Genomic DNA, 20,088 nt, shown 5'->3' on the forward strand with positions numbered 1-20,088 from the left:
TGAATTATTTTCAGCTGAATGTAATGCAAACCCACTCTCTCAGGTTCGTAATTATAATGTTAATCTACTAGTAAATATTCACGTTCTTCATTTTTCACATAAGATGCTTTTGTTGGTCTAAGTAGTAAAAGAAAATGTTTCGTTCTGGTTTACTTTGTTTCATTTCTGCTTCTATTTAAAATTCTGAGCAGAATCTGCTCCTACTCACCTGCCCCATCCATTGCTCATGAATCACTGGCCCTGCGTTATTTTGCTGAAACATGAAGACAGGGACCTGGAGGTCTCCATCTGTTGCTGGTAATTCTATCCATGCAAATGTATAAAAATGGACAGCACACAAGAGAAGCCATTAAAGTAGACAGATAGTCCCAGGTTGGAGACTTATGTTCAGAAGAAGACAGAGGAGAAATCTCCGCACTAGGAATAAGTCCTATATACTTTCCTCCAGTATGGAGGAAAAACCAGAGTGAATACTTTGATTCTAAGAATGTTGTAGTCAAAAGACCAGAGAAAGACTAGGGTAGGCAAATCCTGATAGACAGCAATGAAAGGTAGGGTTGCTTAAACAGGAATTTAGCAGCACCTGTACTTTACGGTGCAGATTTGGTAATGCAGGCTGTGTACGCACCATACATTGAAAGCACATTCCTCCTATCAAATAATCCTGGAAGCTGTAGTTTACGTCTTACAATTCCCAGCATCCTTAACAAAATACATTTCCCTGAGTTTGGGGGGATACTTTCGATGTGCTTTAAATGTATGGTTCGTATGCAGCCCAGTCAAGTGTTGTAACGATGATCAAGCGCTGGGCTGCTGCTATACAGATTCTCTAAACATCTGGTGCTAAGATAGCATCATGTCTTTCCGGACACTCAGAGCCAAAACTGACTTGTGAGGTGAGGGATCTGTGATCAGGTCTCCTAAAGGTTAAAAAGCAAAACATAAAAAGTAGCCACCAAGGACTAATTTCGGTCAAAGAAATGGCACTAGGAAATAGGATTTATTTTTTTCCCCCAGGCAATTTTCCAGATCTAAATACTCCTCTATGTATATGTGTATATATGTATATGTGTGTATATGTGTATACACACACACACACACACACACCTCAAAGCTACTATTCTGGGAGCAGAAAACAATGGCATGTATTAAAATTCACTTGGTAAATATCTCTAAATTCTTCCACTCCCTTGACTTTGCCAGGCCACCCTGGTAACCTTCCATCATCATGTGAGTCCTTCCTGTAGTGGCTTTGTAGAAAGTAGCCATATTTGCATAAGACAAGAACTTTAGCTTAGTAAACCATATCATGCATGAACTGCGTACTAATGCACGTTGTGCTACTGCTCCAGCTCTGCTCCTCCCATGGTCTGAACTAGTAAAACAAGACAGGAAGAAGATATCTTAGCATTGCTTCTGAACACAGAGTTGCTATTTGTTTTGCCCTAACAAACCAACATGTGTAAACCAACAACAAGCCATAGTTTAAGGCTGGCTAGTGAGCCTGGCTTGGTAGAGAGAAGCAAAACATGATCACAGGTTGAGATGTAACAGTAAGGGCTCCTCCAGACATTCTATTTACTGAGCCTTCATCTGCATTTGCTTGCACAAAGCTTACATGGAAGATAGATTATATCCTGCCTTTGTTGAGCATTTGTTTCTATTTGTTTGTGGAGCCATTATATGACAAAAAGCGTTCATCCTGCTTTGCTTGTCTAGTGTCCCATTAATCATTCACTCATCCCACACTTTTCAATATATTTCCCAGTCCCTTTCCAAACCACAAGAAGTCTGATCCTTTCTTAAAATAGATTTGTTATACTAAGGTGACAGAGTGCTTTAATCCACTTGAATTGTACAAACCTAAATTTACAGTATGCACTTGACTCTTATGCCATCCCCTTCCTGGTTTGCTTACCTGCTCGTGCCAGGGGAGGAGCAGAGCGGAAGTGATTGCTTATTAAAGCAAAAGAGTCTATTGACTCTTAACCCCGACTTAAAAATTAGCACACCAAGAAGAGATTGACAAATTTCCTTAAGGTTTCACAGAACTTGAGAATCAAATTACGTTTTAAAAAAGGATAATAACTATAAAGTGCTTTACAGAATGATCTAATTAGGATGATTATTGTTGCCACTTACAGTGGTACCTTGGTTCTCAAACAGCTTGGCTCCCGAACAAATCAGCTCCCAAACACCGCAAACCCGGAAAAAAGTGAGTAAGTGTTCTGGTTTGCGAACGTTTTTAGGAAGCCGAACGTCCAACATGGCTTCCACTTGACTGCAGGAAGCTCCTGCAGCCAATCAGAAGCAGTGCCTTGGTTTTTGAACAGTTTCAGGAGTCGAACAGACTCCCGGAATGGATTAAGTTCAAGAGCCACGGTACCATTGTACTAGAAAAACATTCCTTGTAACCTCATAGGTAAACAGTTGACTTTCATGAAATTTTGGTGACAGTCTAGCAGCCTTTGGAGGATTTGTTTTCAAGTGAAAGAATCAATCATCAGCCAATGAAAATGAGAAGGCCATCAGTAAAACCTATCAGTGAGTTCACTGTCTCCACACCATGCATAAAGGTAAAGGTAAAGGTACCCCTGCCCGTACGGGCCAGTCGTGTCCGACTCTAGGGTTGTGCGCCCATCTCACTTAAGAGGCCGGGAGCCAGCGCTGTCCGGAGACACTTCCGGGTCATGTGGCCAGCGTGACGAAGCTGCTCTGGCGAGCCAGCACCAGTGCAGCACATGGAAACGCCGTTTACCTTCCCGCTATAAAGCGGTACCTATTTATCTACTTGCACTTAGGGGTGCTTTCGAACTGCTAGGTGGGCAGGAGCTGGGACCGAACGACGGGAGCTCACCCCACCGTGGGGATTCGAACACCATGCATAGTTTAGTCCTAAAAACCCGAAACCCTTCCATCAGTTCCAGAGCAAGGTGTTGGATCCAGATTAGCTGAATTGAATCTCATAGAAATTAATGAGGCTAGTTTTCTTAACTTCCATGGGAACTAAATGCAACTAACTTTACCTTGATCCCAGTCATAAAGTTCAGGCTTTCCCCACAAATCTTAATCCTTGACAAATATATCACAGTATACAATGTTGTTGTAGGTAAGTCAGTCCCTGCACCTTCAGAATACAGTGGTACCTCTGGTTACATACGCTTCAGGTTACATACCCTTCAGGTTACAGACTCCGCTAACTCAGAAATAGTGCTTCAGGTTAAGAACTTTGCTTCAGGATGAGAACAGAAATCGGGCTCTGGCGGTACGGCAGCAGCAGGAGGCCCCATTAGCTTAAGTAGTGCTTCAGGTTAAGAACAGTTTCATGTTAAGTACGGACCTCCGGAACGAATTAAGTACTTAACCTGAGGTACCACTGTAACTCTGTTTCATGGTGATGTTCTGAAGAGTAGCTGTCAAGAATTGGGCCATTTATCTACCAAAGGCCAGTTATTGCTGAGGAACATCCAAGCAGTGTTAATCGATCAGATATCCCATTACCCAAGACTCACCAGGTAAGTATAGCAGATTCAATGAATTTTTCAATCAAGAGATTTGGGGCAACTAGACTTACATTATACACTCATGACATAAGCCTGAATTCCAAGGCCCTTGCCTTATTGATGAGCAATCGAGATTAAATGTCAGAGACACCTGAATTTAAATCATAGTTCAGAAGATAAAAGTTTTAATCGCTTGTCCTGATGGAATAAAGGTTTTTCCAGAGATAGCAAAAGTAAGTGCACAGCACATCTGGCCTATATGACAGAATTATAACTTTGACAGAATGCTGCTGTGCAGAGAAAGTGCCTCATCTCTATAAAATATACTTTTCATTTTTAAAAAGAGCTAAGTAGGACAATCAAGCATATGAAACGTTCTATAGAAATAAGAAGATTTGATAGACAAACCACAGAGAGTCTGCTCAGCCAAAATCCAGCGCAGCTCAGAGATAATACAAGGAGGAAGTTACAATAGGGGAGATGACGACAAATATTAGATAAACTGAAATTTAGGATGATTTGTATCAGTTACCGTAATTCAAGGTATCTTAATTCAAAAGGCTTTGTGTACTATGCTATGGATACATGTGCTGTGGGGGGGGGGAGTTGATTTTTAAAATAAAAATAAGTCATAATTTAGAAGCTTTCTAAGTGACTGAAAAAAATTGTGCCATTTCTTTGAAGATTCGCTTAAAAAATTATCATGCTATCCTCCCAGAACTCCTGCTGTTGTCTCTTGCCTTATCTGCAAGTGGTACCCTGGGGCTTTCTTTTAAAAAGTCTTTATCCAGCCTTTATAGCATCTGAGTAAATAATCTCACCCACCAAGTATTGTGTCCAGGCTCTGGACATATCAATAAAATCCATGTCACCCCAGCATATCAGTATTGCTACATGTTAATTATACCTTCCCTGCAAAAACCAATTTTCACTCACCATATTCGTATTAGTGCACTACCGGGGTGGGGTGGGGAATACAAACATATGGCCCACAACAACTTCTGCACCAACAGAACAGAACAAATAGGAGATCCAGCTTCCCAAGACAAAAGACTTCCCTTCTCCACAGGAGTTTTGAGTTAAGCACAGGCAACAGTATGAGCCATTCAATTTCTGAATCCAACAGGGGGGAAAAAAATCTATAAATAAGAAGTAGCATCATAATATAAAATATACCCTATTGTTTATTAATGACCTCAGTTTACGTAGCTAAATCATCAGATCTGAACTATCTGTGGTGCACAGACTGCAATTAACTCACACTCTCATTTATCAGCCAGCAAAGTTAGATTTGCAAATGTGCTGTCCAGATGTTAATGCAAGGCACCTACATTAAAAAAAACTGATAAAAAATGAACTTTCTAACATATCGGTTGGAAAAATATTGCTCACTTGGTACACTGTGTTTAACACAAAGGTAAGCATTCTGAACTGAGAATTTATTTCCTCCCAACAGCCATTTTAGCCTCATAAATATCCTGTGAGGCACATCACCCAAGAGCCTCATTTAAGTATATTGTATTTAATTATGGGGTATCAGAGTTTTTAGGGGGTTAACCAGGCTGAGATAGCTGGGATAGCAGGCTTGTTGGTTTTTGAATGTCAATTTCGTTGTTCTGTATGGGACAATGACAATAAAGATTATCATATTGTATCATAAATCAGCACCACCCAGAGAGTTTCAGAGTGGAGCAGGCATTTTGAACCTGTAATCCTGAAAACACAGGGATTTTAAACCCGTGGTTCCTGAATTGTGATGCAGTTGCTAGACCTGAATGCTTCTGAACCCAAGCCTGAGGCAGACAAGATGACTCCCCCTCTCCATTCCACATACAGAAGGTGACTGGACTGGCAATTGGATTCTGTGGACAGAATCTTGTTCTCCAGCAGCTGGAGGGAAGCTGGTAAGCTTAAGGGCCATATTGCACACATTTCTTCAAGGGAAGAGAATGGCTTGGGGGCCCTCTACCTCCGGTCTCTGCTTCTTGAGCTGGTTGTCTCACTCTGCCTAATAGCTTGGGCCAGGCCTGCTCTGAATGCTCAGACCCCAAGATACAGTAAACAGAGTGTTGTACCCAGCGGTTGCCCTTCTCCTGGAGAAAGATAGACATTGTATAATATTCAGTCTGAAAGCTAAGGCATGTTATGTAGTGGAACCAGAGGGTGGAGACTGGAAGAAGGGAGCAGAGTGGCGCTGGCCAATCAGAAAAACATGCTGACTGTGCTTGGTGCCCTGATGAACATGGATAAAGCATAGAGTGAATGGCAAAGCCCATCTCCTTGATTCATGCTCTTCAACTCGAGATTCTACTCGGGAGCAGAGGCAGTCTTGGGTTTGTGTGACCTGTTTGGCTGCACTGGGTGCTGGCACCAAAGGGGGCACCACAACAATGGTATTGAATGGAGCACAAGAGGCAGGGGTGCCAATTGTAAAGTCACACAGGGTACCATGGAAATTTGAGAGCCCAAAATCTGCCACTACCTGGAGATTCCAAGAATGTGTCTAAACCCCGAACCTTCAAGCCAGTTCCTGAGATCTGGAAAACTGAATGTTAAACTAACCTTCATTTTAATTTACATCAAAGGCATTTGGAATACATAACATTCGTTTGCCCAGACACCCTTAAAAACAGCTGCCATTTGCATCCTCACCAACTTCTAGCCCAGAGCCACAGGCCCTTAATATGCTCTCAGCATAACTAGGCACATTTTGAGAGAGAGGCAATTCTGTAGCTCCATAGGATCAAGATCACATGGGACCATTTGGACCTATCAGGGAGGGGAACCTGTGGCCCTCCAGATGTTATTGTATTGCTACTCCAATTGCCCACAACCACTTGCAATGCTGACTGGGACTGAGTTGGAGTTCAACAACATCTGAAAGACCACAGGTTCCCTCACCTTTGCTTTTATATAGATGAATATGCATCTTATTAAGAATGTTATCAATAAGAACAGAACATTTCCAAATAAATGGACCTGCAACATTTCACATTCTGGCCACCCTTCTCCAAGCATCAGAATACAGTAGGTGCATTATACAGTCCAATATCCTCATCTCTCCAAAGGAAAGAATGTGAAGGTTATTAGACATAATTGGCTTATTCCAGCTGAAGATCTGGCTCCTGACTCTACACAGCTTTGAGATATTAAAAAATAATTTAAAAACAAAAAAAGATTAGCACAAGACAAGTTCCAGGCAGGCCTGCAAATATGCATATCAGATTTTTCCAAGGCAGTGCTCTATTTTCTGCAGATTCTCTGATTCTTATAACATCATTTCACCCCCTACTGAGCACCTTCATTTGTCATAAGATTTATTCCCTTTTACTTCTCTGCTATTCCCCACCCCCACCCGCATTGCTGTGGGAGGGAAGAACTGTGCGTACTGTTTTCTATTTTACCCACCCTCAATTTCTCCTCGCAACAAGCTTCTTGCTGCGTGAGCATATTAATGTTGCCATATTTGCAGGGAAATGTTTACAGCATGAGCTTTCAGTTTGAAAACAATGGGCCCCGTTTAAACTCTTGTGAAATCAATAGGAAGTTTGTGTACCACATTTGTTGCTAAGTTAATGGCGTGGCCTTGTCATTATGTCCTTCAGTTGTCTTCCCATCATTTCTTGACTGAGGGCCAACCTAAATGTTACAAGGCAGATGCGTGCCAGTCATCCCACATGCATCTTTTAAAAAACACACCAAAAAAAACAAAAGCTGCCGCTGACTGCTTCTATTGGCAGTGGTGGAACTACTTAGCTCTTCCTCTCCCCACAGACAAAATCCCACATCCACCCCACAGATGAAAAAGCATACAGGCACCTATCACATTGAACCTTTAATAAATCCGTAGGTGCAGTTAGGAAGATGCAGGCGCTTTCATGTTTTAATCAATATATACTTTTGATTTCTTTATGCAGCCCATCAAGATAAAATTCATATATACTCCTGAAGACTCCTATTGGGATTTGAGAAACTGCTTAAAAATGTAAGGAAGACCCTGCTAGATCAGGCCAAAGGCAGGGAAGTTTCCATCAGTTTCTTGACCTGGTCTATCAATATAAGATTCATACATGCTTCATAGCAAGGGGGAAACCCCACTACCAACACCAAATTAAAAACTTACAGAAAGGGTTTCATACTCAATTAAGAAGGCATAGGATAAAAGGCACGGCTGCCTAACAAATATTAAGAGCCTGGGAAACACTTAATGCGCAGTGCTGAGGATCAGTATCACCTTTTTGTACATTCCTTCCTATCCTTAATTAAAGAGCATGTCAGCCAAAGTTTAAAAGCATATTAACTTTTCACATCTGTAGCTATTTGTTGTTTTCTGGGAAAGAAGCTTGTTATTTTCAAGGGAGCTAGCATGCCTCTAACGAGGCAGGAAGAAAACAAGATTCCTCTGGAAAGCCTCAACATTTTGTATACCATGGAAGACTGGCCAACCATAACTGCTGAAAAGGTTCACGGATAGGTTCCCGCTTGCACCATGGCTGTACCCAGAAAAGGGTGGAAGATCAAATACCCGCAGAGCAGAATCGGGTTTTTGTGTGCAAAAAGGTGAACAAAGAACAGTAGCTTGTGAACCAGATAAGTTGTGCAGAAGAGGAAATCCGAGCACGTCTAGCTTGTCATGCCAGCTATGCCTGATGGCATTCCTTCTTCGACACAGCTATTAAAGGTGCATATATTTGACCTGCTTTTTCACCTGGCTACCCTAATTCAGCCCATGCTTCACACCACAAACTTCACAGAGCACTAATCCAGCCACCATCACAGATAACCCTCAAACAGGTTCCAAATTCCACCACAGCCATAAAGGCTGACCACTGTGGTACATGGCGGACTCAGCCATAAGCGCATCCATAATAAGGGACAATGCCTGATTATTATTATTATTATTATTTTTAAAAAATAGAGTTAGGGAGACCAGGTTAAGGGAGGCTTAGCAAGCACACTCCCACCTCTGCCTTCAGAACACAGCCCTTATTTTCCAGTGTTTTGTCTACAATATTTGGAGCAGTGCAGCAAAACAGAAACAAATGGATTCTCCCCTCCCCACCTCCAATAACCTACTAAGAGTTCCTTTGTTTCTGTAACCACAAGAAAAACGTGACACTCTATAGTGGTTTTTAAAAGCCTAGCGTAATTCAGAGTTCTGCTGTCTCTCCAGCTTCTGCAAAACAGAAAGCCACAGTAGGTGGGTCCTTTTATGCTGGGGGGTCTGGAGCATATGGGGACTTATTTCATGAGCGCCATCCAAAAGAATTGTGAAGTGGCAGACAGGAAGAGAAGCGAGTAGGAAAGCTGGCTCCTGACTGATATTCATCTGCCAAAGGAAGCAGCACACATCTTGGTCTCCATTTGGGGGGGAAAGAAAGAAAGACTTCTTTTTGCACATTAATTTTTGGAGACTGAAAACAGCAACTGTGATCATCACCATCAATTCATGTAGTGCCACCAACAGGCTTTACAGAGCACAAGAGGACATGTTTCTGCCCAAAAGACTATAATGTGACACAGAGGAGACAAAAAGAGAAATGGGGATTTTTGGGGGGTGAGAGTAAATAGGGAAGCCACATTTGCTGTCTATGCATTTGCACAGGTGTAAGTACATATTGGAGGCACTATGACATTTTGGACTCACAGCTGTCCATGGAGGTGCAGGTTAATTATGTGTCCAGGGCGGCTGTCTCCCAGCTCCACCTGGTATGCAGGCTGAAACCCTGGTGACTGGGAGTGGCCGCCGGGACCACATACACCGGTCCTGAGAGATCTGCATTGGCTCCCAGTACGTTTCCGAGCACAATTCAAAGTGTTGGTGCTGACCTTTAAAGCCCTAAACGGCCTTGGCCCTGTATACCTGAAGGAGCGTCTCCACCCCCATCATTCAGCCTGCACACTGAGATCCAGCGCCGAGGGCCTTCTGGCGGTTCCCTCATTGCGAGAAGTGAGGTTACTGGGAACCAGGCAGAGGGCCTTCTTGGTAGTGGCGCCCACCCAGTGGAATGCCCTCCCTTCAGATATGAAGGAAATAAGCAGCTATCTTCTCTTTAAAAGACATCTGAAGGCAGCCCTGTTTAGGGAAGTTTTTAATATGTAATGCTGTAATTTTTTTAACACTTGATTGGAAGCCGCCCAGAGTGGCTGGGGAAACTCAGCCAGATGGGCGGGGTATAAATAATAAATTATTATTATTATTATTATTATTATTATTATTATTATTATTATTATTATTATTTTAGGGTGGCACTCCTCTGGTCCTGCAGATGTTACTGAACTCATCGGAAGGAGTACAGGACTCTGTCTTACAACTGGAGGCACTAAGGATTCAATTTGGTACTTATTGCCCCTGAAGCTGATACCCTATGGCCCTTCCCCCAGCCAGCATGGTCAATAGCCAGAGATGGTAGGAGTTACAGTCCAGCAACATCTGCAGGGTCCCAGTTAGTCACCTCTGGACAATAAAAGGCTCCATGGAAAATGTGGGTTTTAAAGAGGGATTGGAAGCACGTAACACAAACGGCATTAGGCAAGTGTGTGTGTGTGTGTGTGTGTGTGTGTGTGTGTGTGTGTTCTAGCGGGTAGGGCCAAGCCAAAGGAGCCACAAAAGGTCAGAGTCCTTTGGACAGCTGAGGAGGGAAGAGCTGAAGGAGTGGAGGTCAGCAGAGAAATGTACTGGGATATGAGAACAGATAAATATGACATGGTTTCAGAGGCCTTTGAAAGGAAGGACAAGGAGTGCTGGATGCATTAGGAGATGAGAAGTGAGAACAGAGATTTCAAGAGAGGTGTCATATGGTCAGAGTTATCAGAGAGGTGTATGGTTTTGACAGCAGAAAGCTAGAGAAAGATGGGGGGGGGGCATCACGCAGTAGTCAGGGCAAGAGATGAAGAGGGCATGAACCAGAGTTTTTGCAGAAGAGGCAGAGAGGAAAGGCTGTGTATTTGTTGTGCTGCAAAGTTAAGGAGAAGCAACATGGGCTTGGCAACAGAAGTAGATAATGCAATCAAGGGCAGTTACAGTATCATGTTTTGAGGGACAAACGGCCAACTTCTTAAGTCAGGGAGCAGTGGGAGGTAGAGAGAAGTACCGTATTTTTCGTCCCACATTACGCTCCATCCCATAGGATGCACCTAGTTTTTTTTGGGGGGGGGGAATAAAGGGGAATTTTTTTTTCTTTAATTCCCCCCCAAAACCAGGTCGGGGAAACCGAACCAGGTCGAGGAACAGCGGGATGGCGGCACTGCGCCTCCTTGCTGTCCCCCGAGCTTGTGGGGCTGGCTGATGTCTGTCCGGCATATGCACTCTGCGTATGCTCAAAGGCATTGTGTCATCACGTATTCCCGGGCTGAGACATGATTGGCATCATAAAAGGGCTAATATATAAACTAAATGCCTACAACAATGCTGCCAGAAACAAGACAAAAAAAGTGGGGGAAAGGAAAAATAACTCAAGACATACTATAAAAGCAGCATTCTAGCCCTGCATACTTTTTATTACAGCATTTAAGAATCCCTATGAGACACTTTGACAAAAACACTAAAAGTGCAATCCTATGCGTGTCTGCTCAGAAGTAAGCCCACTCAGTTCAATGGAAGTTATGCTATGTACATATTAGTAGCTTAAAATGCAATGAGAAATTGGTCAGGTAGCCTCAGTGGCCAGAAGTGCCTTTTATCAACTGTGACTGGTTTGGCAACTATGCCCGTTCCTGGATCGGGAAAGCCTGGTCTGTGTTGGTTACTTTAAGACTGGATTACTGCAATGAACTCTATGTAGGCCTTCCTTTGCACTTGATCCGGAAGCTGCAGTTAGTGCAGAATGCTGCAGCGTGATTGCTGACAGGTGTGAGGCCTTGTCAGCATATAACACCTGTGCTTAGAGGTCTGCCCTGGTTGTCGATTTGCCACTGGGCCAGGTTCAAGGTGTTACTATTTGTATATAAAGCCCTCAACAACTGGGGACCAGTTCATGAGATTACTTTACCCCACCATGTGCTCACTTGACCACTTTGATCGGCAGAATTGGCGCTACTTCAGCTGCCGCATAATACCCATTCTGGCATCTGAAAGAAATTGGTCATTTAGTGTGGCAGTACCTACACTTTGTAACTCCCTGCCTTTTGAGCTCAAGCCGGCACTTTCACTTTACTCTTTTCAGCGCCCGTTAAAAGCATCATTGTTTAGATGAGCCTACCCAGATGCTGGGGTAATTTTAATCTGTTTTAGTATTTTATATTTTGTATGTTTTAAGGTAGGGTTGTAAAATTCCTCTGGATTTTATTGTGCTATATTTTTGTAAACTGTTTTGAAGTGTGTTTTTTGTTTTTCACAATCAAGCAGTGTATACATTTTATGAAAGAAAAAAAGAAAACAAAAATGCCAAGACTTTGGGTGGAAAGAAGCAGAAGTCCCAGCAAAGGAAGAATGGATACAAAAACTTATGGCATATGCAGAAACGGCGAAACTTACCAGAAGAATAAGAAATCAAGATAACAAACATTTTATAAAAGAATGGAAATGGCTTAATGAATATATACACAGATAAATTGCAAACAGATAAAAACATTGGCAGGATTATTGTAATAACCTGCAGTTTCATAAGAGTATATATTTAAAGTACATAATGAAATGACCATATTAATGAATTGGGATATGCAGAAGATATTTTTAAAAATTTTTTTGAAGGAACAACAAAAAGAGGGGGAAGGAAGTCAAACTCTGAAATGTTAAATTGATTGTAAAATTAATGAACTATATAAACTTGAAATGTGTAAATAAAAACTTTTTAAAAAAAATAAGACTTTGGGTGGTGACACTTGTTGTTCAACATAGGCAAGCACAAAACAGACAACATGCAAATAGAAGACCAATATAACACAATGAAAGAGGTTGCATTAGGGAACAAAAAAGACTAACATTAATTGGTTTTTGGGGCTCTCAGTTGCATCTTGTCCAGCAAGATCAACAAAAGGAAAAAGGATGTACAAAGCCACAATTTTTGTATTTACTGGAGAGATGGAGGCAGAACAAGAGGTCAAAGATATGCATTAGCACTCCCCTCAAGATGTCCACCTCATGTTTCCAGCACTGTGCTTAATGTATCTTATTCTCTCCAAGGAGCACAAAGCACTATTTCAGCCTTTTAAAGGAAAAGACCAAAATTACACGGGAGAGACACAATTGCATCTCACAGTGTCTTTTCTTAAAAAAAAAAAAACCAACAAAACTTTGAAGCAGTGATAGGGTTCTCTCCTTAACCCAGGAATCGGCAAACTAAGGTCCGCAGGCTGGATCAGGCCCAATAGTCTTCAGGATCCACCCCGCGGACTGTCCGTGGATCGGCGTGGGGATTCTGTTCGTTCAGGCTGTGCCATTTCCCTCCCTGCGCCATTCCATTCCGCCCCCCTCTTCCTGGTTTCTCCCCGCCCTGCCTAGAGGAGGAAGGGGGCTAGGCTGAGCTGGCTGAGCGCCATTTTAAGCAGCCCTTCTCCGGAGCCAGCCCTTTCGCACCACTCATCTTCCCTCCGCCATCGCTGCTGCCACCCTGGTGCTCCTGTGGGCCAGAGAGCGGAGCGAACGAGCTTGCTCTGCCTATCTACGAGAAGCAGCAGCAGCGGTGAGGGTGGTGATGGTGGCAGCCCCAGGGAAGGTGAGTGCAGTGGCTGGGGCTGGGGCGAGGACTACTTGCCCCCCTCGCCTCTTCTTCCAGCTCCACCCCCCCTCCCGGTGCCCCTTCTCTGGTCCGCCACAAGGTCTGAGGGACAGTGGACCTGTCTGCAGCAAAAAATTTTTACCAACCCCTGGCTTAACCCTTTGCTCCCTGTACCATTCACCTCACTGTTGTCAGGAGGTCCACGCAGAGCTACAGGTACCTGTATTTCCCCACCATCCATGGGTCAAATAGCAGCCAGGGAGGGTCGAATTTTGTTCAGGAATACCGCAAGGAAGGAAAGCTTAAAACAATCCCCTGCCCCCAACACTACCACCACTCCCCGAATACAAATACTTCAATCCAACTTGAAGCCTCCTGTCATGACTGCTTTAAATTGAAAAACTTGAAATGTGGAGAAATCTAGTCATTGATCACTTGCATCATTTGGCATGAGGGTTAGACTCAGAGATAATGATTCACACAAGTCCAGCAAGCAAACTTGATATTGGATATCAGGACATCAACTTCCAGCAAGCTGAAGTAGAAGTCTCATTACAGCACCACAGTGTGTTGGTTGACATTATCCAAGGCACAGGTGTACAGGCGCTGATCAGAATAATAATAATAATAATAATAATAATAATAATAATAATAATAATAAATAATTTTATCTATATCCCGCCCTCCCCAGCCGAAGCCGGGCTCAGGGCGGCTAACAACACTAAAACAGTGCAGCTAAAAGAGTCTCAGCACACATAACATTAACAGCAACAGACTGCAAATTTGCCCCTTTGCTCTGGTTGCCTCCCCCTCAACATGCTTGAGAAGACAGAAACGTTTCCACAATTCTATCAGAATAAATATCTAATTGTCACTAAATTTCAAGGCTCTTAGGTAAGAAGTTGCCACAGAAGACAAATGGTCTGCTCAAGTCAATATATCCAGCCCAAGACAATAGCAAGCAACAGATGCTTCAGAGTAGAAGAGGCAAAGTGAGTATTTTAATCATGTGTCGAACACCTTAATGACTTCCTGAACTAGAGCAATTTGGGTGGGGTGGAGAATACATCTTATGAACATTCGGACAATAACATTTTGAGAAAAGGCAGCCTTCCATGACCCCACTAGTGAGCCCAGCATAAAAAGTTGGTTGCAGGAGTGTCACAGGTACCTATTGGATAGTACTTATGACATCTCAGTGAAGAGCATTCCCCTTCCCCTCTAGTCACTATCAGACCATTTAAAAGATTTTGAGCACTGCACAGAAGTACTCGAGCATGAAGGGCTTATGCAATCCTACAAAACGAAAAGGATATGACAGTAGGGCTGCAATCCTATACTCACTCACCTGGGAGAAAGCTTAATTGAAAACAATGGAACTTGGGTGGCATAGATAGCTTTACCATGCAGTCCTATTCTCTCACTCTGGAAACCATGTCCCACCATTCTGTGAGGGACTGTGCATGCATGTGTGAGAGTGAGTGTGCCATGCACACATATTTAGAAGCTATCTCCATCCCCCTCGCTTCTGCATTGGGCTGCATCTAGTCCAGTTCATGCTTTCTGCACCATATTTATGCGAGAGTGACCCCAAAACTACCACCTATCTCATGTCCAGGAACAGTGCAATCCTACAGTAAGCTGACTACCCCTTTGCATTGGTGGAATAAAGTACCATGCAACATATTGTCCAGTCTCTGCTGAAGAAAGCAACACCTGCGATATGAAGGGGGCCAGGGGAGGGAAGCAAAACTTCCCCAGGGTCACTGTTAATTGAAGTATTAAAAAGTTCTTTCATATAAGAAACTTTGGGATGGAATGGGGGAGGCCATTCCTGTCTTCAGATTCCACTCCCATAAAATAAATTTAAGAAGAGAGGGAATAATACACTAATGAATAGTACATGACGCAGTATCAATTTCAGCAAAAGCTGTGTTTGATATAAAGGTAAAGGTAAAGGTACCCCTGCCCGTACGGGCCAGTCTTGACAGACTCTGGGGTTGTGCGCCCATCTCACTTAAGAGGCCAGGGGCCAGCGCTGTCCGGAGACACTTCCGGGTCACGTGGCCAGCGTGACATCGCTGCTCTGGCCAGAGCCAGAGCCAGAGCCGCACACGGAAATGCCATTTACCTTCCCGCTAGTAAGCGGTCCCTATTTATCTACTTGCACCCGGAGGTGCTTTCGAACTGCTAGGTTGGCAGGCGCTGGGACCGAGCAGTGGGAGTGCACCCCGCCACAGGGATTCGAACCGCCGACCTTTCGATCGGCAAGCCCTAGGCGCTGAGGCTTTAACCCACAGCGCCACCTGCGTCCCACTAATATATGTTTGATATATGTACAGACAATTACTGTAGTGAAAGGCAGAGCTGCTACTTTTAATTACAAGAAAAGTTTCCTTTTGACTTCCCTGCAAAATGTGCTTTATTGTGGTCCACCTGTGACCGAACTAAAACTGATGCTATAAAATTTTTTCCACTTTGCATGAGTCTTGCAACAAAGTGGTCTGGGTTAAATTCTTTCTTGGCGTAGCTCCAAGAACTTGGTAGGCTTGCACCTAGAGATCTTTTGCATCTGCAGTTTCTAAACTGCCTGTTAGGAGAGATATTCTCTCTCTCTCTCTCTCTCTCTCTCTCTCTCTCTCTCTTTTCTTGGACCAAATGATCCCGGCAATCTAATTTGCGGCTGCAATAGATTCCTTTTTCTATGCCTGGTGAAGAGATTTGCTAATAACCTGGCTCTGGGCACAGAGACTGACCAGCGCAGTGCTTGGCTACAATAGGAGCTATATTAAGTTCCTAGGAAGTACAGAACAGGGAGCAGACAGACGGGGTACATATTCAGTTAGACTGCTATTGTGCCTCTGGCTTGAGTCACCCTCCCTCCCATTAACCTGATTTACAGGAAGACTATTTTTCATTTCTGTGAGTTCTGGACAATACTCAAATTATTGGAGGGAAGTGCGGGGGGGCCGGTTTTAATGAAATCAGCATGCCCTACAACACAGCATGCCCTACAACATCCTCCGCCCAACACACACATTTTAGCCAAATTGTGCTCCCCGGTAGCCTTATACAACACAGCAGCTAAGGGGATTGGGGGTTTCCTGCCTAAGCCTTGCCTACATTCCCATAGGGCCAAATACAGGGAAGCCCTGTGTTGCTGTACATTTAGAACTCAATACAACAGCAAGCCAGCATTTCCAGGGTGCTGCTCTGAACAGGCAGCGTTCATGGAATTATAGAGCTGGAAGGGACCCGAGGGTCATCTAGTCCAACCCCCTGCGATGTAGGAATCTCAGCTGAAGCACCAATGAAGGCTTTGTTGGCCTGCACATTTGGGGCAGCAGCCCATGGCACAGAGCCACAGAAGGGGCCACTGGATGGACCAGCCGGTCTGAAAGCTAGCAGCCCCCAAAAGGCTTGGCAGGGTCCGCTCTGTGCCACACAAACCATCCCATCTCATTCAGACTTAAAAGGAAAGTGGTGCAATGGAACGGCCACTCCTCTGCCCCGACTCCAAAGTAGACAAAAGTGAGTGGTGGCTGCATGGAGCATTCATCTCTGGCTGCAATCATTCACCCACCAACTCACTTTGGAAGCTCTGCCACCCCGGTCAGGAAATGCAGGTGAGCCAGAAGAAGTGGCACTGGGCCCAGCCTTGGCCCACTTACCCTCTCTCTTCCAGGATCCATGGTGGGGAGGTGTAGGCCTTGCAGGAGCAGCTACTGTCTCCACTCATTTCTCTGGGTAGGGCTGGACTGATACATTGCTGGGGAGTTGAGTTAAATGGCTCTTTGGGCTCCTTCCAATTCGATGAAAAGCCTCACGCCCACTGGGTCACCCTCTCTCTAAGGTGGCACAGGCAGGCCTAACCCCTGCCCACCTGCCACAGCAAGCGAGAAGTTGGGTCCTCATGCAAGAAACATCTGCCTGGTTCTCCTGTCCACTCACCAGTGCACAACCTTCCCTAGCAGGCTGCCACTAACAAGGAAGCAGGTAAGAGGCTCCCAGAGAGGGAGGCAGGTGGCAGTTAGTTCTTGAAGCCATTGCTTGCCTCATCCAACCATGCAGGAGCAGCACAGTGGAGAAGACAGGGCAAATGATGGTTGCAAAGAGCAGCAATGCACTACTTCTTTTCACCAGCCTGCTGTCTCCCTTGGAGGCTTAACTTAGAACTTTCTCTCTCCTTGGGCAACGGGGTGGGAAGGATGGAGCCTAGCAGGGTCATCCAGAGTAAGTGAGTGAGTCACTGCCTCCACTTGGTAGCACAGCGGTGAGGACTCAACTTGTGGTATCCAAACCCCACCACTGCACACAAACACCCAGAATTAAACAAGCAAAAAATGAGGCACATTGCACAAATTCCCTGCTTTTACTCTCTTGTACAGATGCGAGTGGTGCTGTGGTCTAAACCAGTATTTCCAACCTTGGGTCTGCAGCTGTTTTTGGACTACAACTCCCATCATCCCTAGCTAGCAAGACCAGTGGTCAGGGATGATGGGAACTGTAGTCCAAAAACAGCTGGAGACCCAAGGTTGGGAAACACTGGACTCTAAACCACTGAGCCTAGGGCTTGCCGATCGGAAGGTCGGCGGTTTAAATCCCCGTGATGGGGTGAGCTCCCATTGCTCGGTCCCTGCTCCTGCCAACCTAGCAGTTCAAAAACACGTCAAGTGCAAGTAGATAAATAGATACCACTCCAGCGGGAAAGTAAATGGCGTTTCCAAATGATGCTCTGGTTTCGCCAGAAGTGGCTTAGTCATGCTGGCCACATGACCCGGGAAAACTGTCTGTGGACAAACGTCGGCTCCCTCAGCCAGTAAAGCGAGATGAGCACCGCAACCCCAGAGTCGTTCGCGACTGGACTTAACTGTCAGGGGTCCTTTACCTTTACCCCTGGGTTGTGTGCATACCCTACATTTAAAGCACATCCACCCACCCATCCAAAAATCATGGGAACTGTAGCTGACCCCCCACTGTGCTATAATTCCCAACACCCATACAAACTACAGTTCTCAAGGTTCTTGGAGACACACACCTGCACTCTCACTCTCTCAGTCTCTCTCTCTCTGCCGTGCCACAGCTCTCAATCCTGCCCCTCCCACCAGCAATCAGCCAGCCACCTCTGTCCACCTGCTTGCCCTCATGTTCTTATCAGTACGAGGATTGTGTTGGAGGGGTGTGCGCCCAACAGACGGGTCACCAAGAGCCCCCAGTCCCCACCACCCACAACCTCCAGGGTCAAAGTGGGGGGAATCAGAAGAATTTCCAGGGAAATGCTACGACCTCCTCTCTAAGCAATGGGTCCGGGCAACAGCTCTGCCTGAGCAAACCAAGTTGCAGTAGACGCTTGGAGCAGCCCCGGGGGCCATTCTGCCCACGGCCCATTGACCGCTCCTTCAGCTGCCGCCGCGTTCATTTCAACTCCTTCGGCTTCCCCCACTCGCTCTAGCACCTCTTTCCGAGCCGCCCTGCTCTGTCAAAAGGCGGCTCTTGTAAACCATTCCCAGGTGCCCTAAGCAGGGCAAGGAACCGGGGTTAAGCGCGTCACAACCCCCACCCCCACGGGGAAGCCTTGGGAGACCGCTGGTCTAAAGGGGGAGAGAACGGGGTGCATGTGTGGCTACTGACCGGCTGTGGGAACATCGGGCACCAGCTTGAGGGGGCCGATCTGGCGGATCTGAAACGCCGTCCTCACTTCGTGGCAGCTGGGATTCTTGACTCCGGAGACCCCGCCGCACAGCCCGGCCGCCGCCGTCGCCAGCAGCAGGAGCCCGAAGCGTCGCCGGCACAAGAAGACCCCAGGGCTCCTGTCACCGGCCATTTCCACATTCCCCACCAGGGACGGAGATAAGCCAGGGACGCCCAGCACGTCCCCAGAAAAAGTCAATCGGAACCAACACTGGGTGGACGCGCGCGGTGTGGGGAGAAAAGGAATCGGGTGGAAATGGGTGGCACCGCCGCCGCCGAGCAAGCTATGAGCAAAGTTGCACTGGGCAAAGTTGCGAGTTGAGGGAGGCGGGTGGGCGGTGGAGTGAGATTTAAAAGGAAGGAGCCCCGCTGGAGACGGTGCGCTGCACGCTGCCTGCCGAACGCGGAGAGCGGCAACGTTCCAGCCTCCGAACGTTGAGAGCCTGCGAACGTGGGGGTTTCCCTTTCCTTTCCCCACTCGGCGTTCGAACCGTGGAACGCTCGCAAAGGCGGTCCAGCCCGGGGAAAACGCTAGCGTTCGAAACGTGCCCTCCTCCTCCTCTTCGTCCTCCAAGCGGCTCTACCGCCAATGAACGCGTCTGGCGGGAGGTGGTTGTGGTCCTGGCGGCCCAGCCCTCCTCGCACAGTAGGGTATGTCTGTGAAAAGGGGGAGAGGCAGATCTCGCTCATTGGCTTGTTGCTATAATTAGGCTCCTTTAAATAAATAAATAATCCCCACTTTAAGGAGAGAGAGGGGGAAAAAAACCTTGAGGAAATCTCCTTTAAAGCCGCACACTGACGCGGCAAGATCCCGTGCGTGCAAAGTCGCCGAGGAACAACACTCTGCTGTAACGCAGGGGTGGGGTGCGGGGGGGGGGAGAGAGGTTTATATAGTTGGGTGCCAGGGAACTTTTCCAAGGACTGCGGGACAGCCTTTGCTTGGCACTAGCTGTGAGCCGTAGCCCGTGAACGGAAGTCCCAGCATCAAATTATATACCGCGGGGGATCCGATTTTTGAAAAGTGCGACCCAGTTACGTGCACATGCGTGACTTTTCGAAGAAAATACCTAAATCACGCCGTGGGAGGTTGCGTCAAGTTTATGCACGTGTGCCGTCTTCGGCTTTGAAACGGCTTGGGTGTCACACCGGCTTCTGTGGGTTGTAACAGCAGCTTGATTTGCAAAAGAGATCCTTTCTCTCCGTGCCTGGAAAAGCTCCAGTGATGTCAATATATG

The 20,088-nt window shown here is 45.8% G+C and overlaps 1 protein-coding gene across 2 annotated transcripts in view; it reads right to left on the reverse strand.

The window, feature by feature from the left end:
* LOC307216053 (glypican-5-like) overlaps positions 1–19,568 on the reverse strand; it is a 413,975-nt gene extending 394,407 nt beyond the window's left edge. Inside the window, exon 1 of one of the 2 annotated variants that reach the window (XM_079975883.1) lies at positions 18,794–19,568. In XM_079975883.1, the coding sequence (XP_079832009.1) occupies positions 18,794–18,986 (193 nt within the window). In that variant the 5' untranslated portion in view covers positions 18,987–19,568. The remainder of the gene's footprint in view (positions 1–18,793) is intronic. The other variant, XM_079975884.1, reaches the window with a different exon arrangement.
* Between the last annotated feature and the right edge of the window lie 520 nt (positions 19,569–20,088).

Source organism: Podarcis cretensis, assembly GCF_951804945.1.
Source record: "Podarcis cretensis genome assembly, chromosome: 5".
NCBI lineage: Eukaryota > Metazoa > Chordata > Lepidosauria > Squamata > Lacertidae > Podarcis > Podarcis cretensis.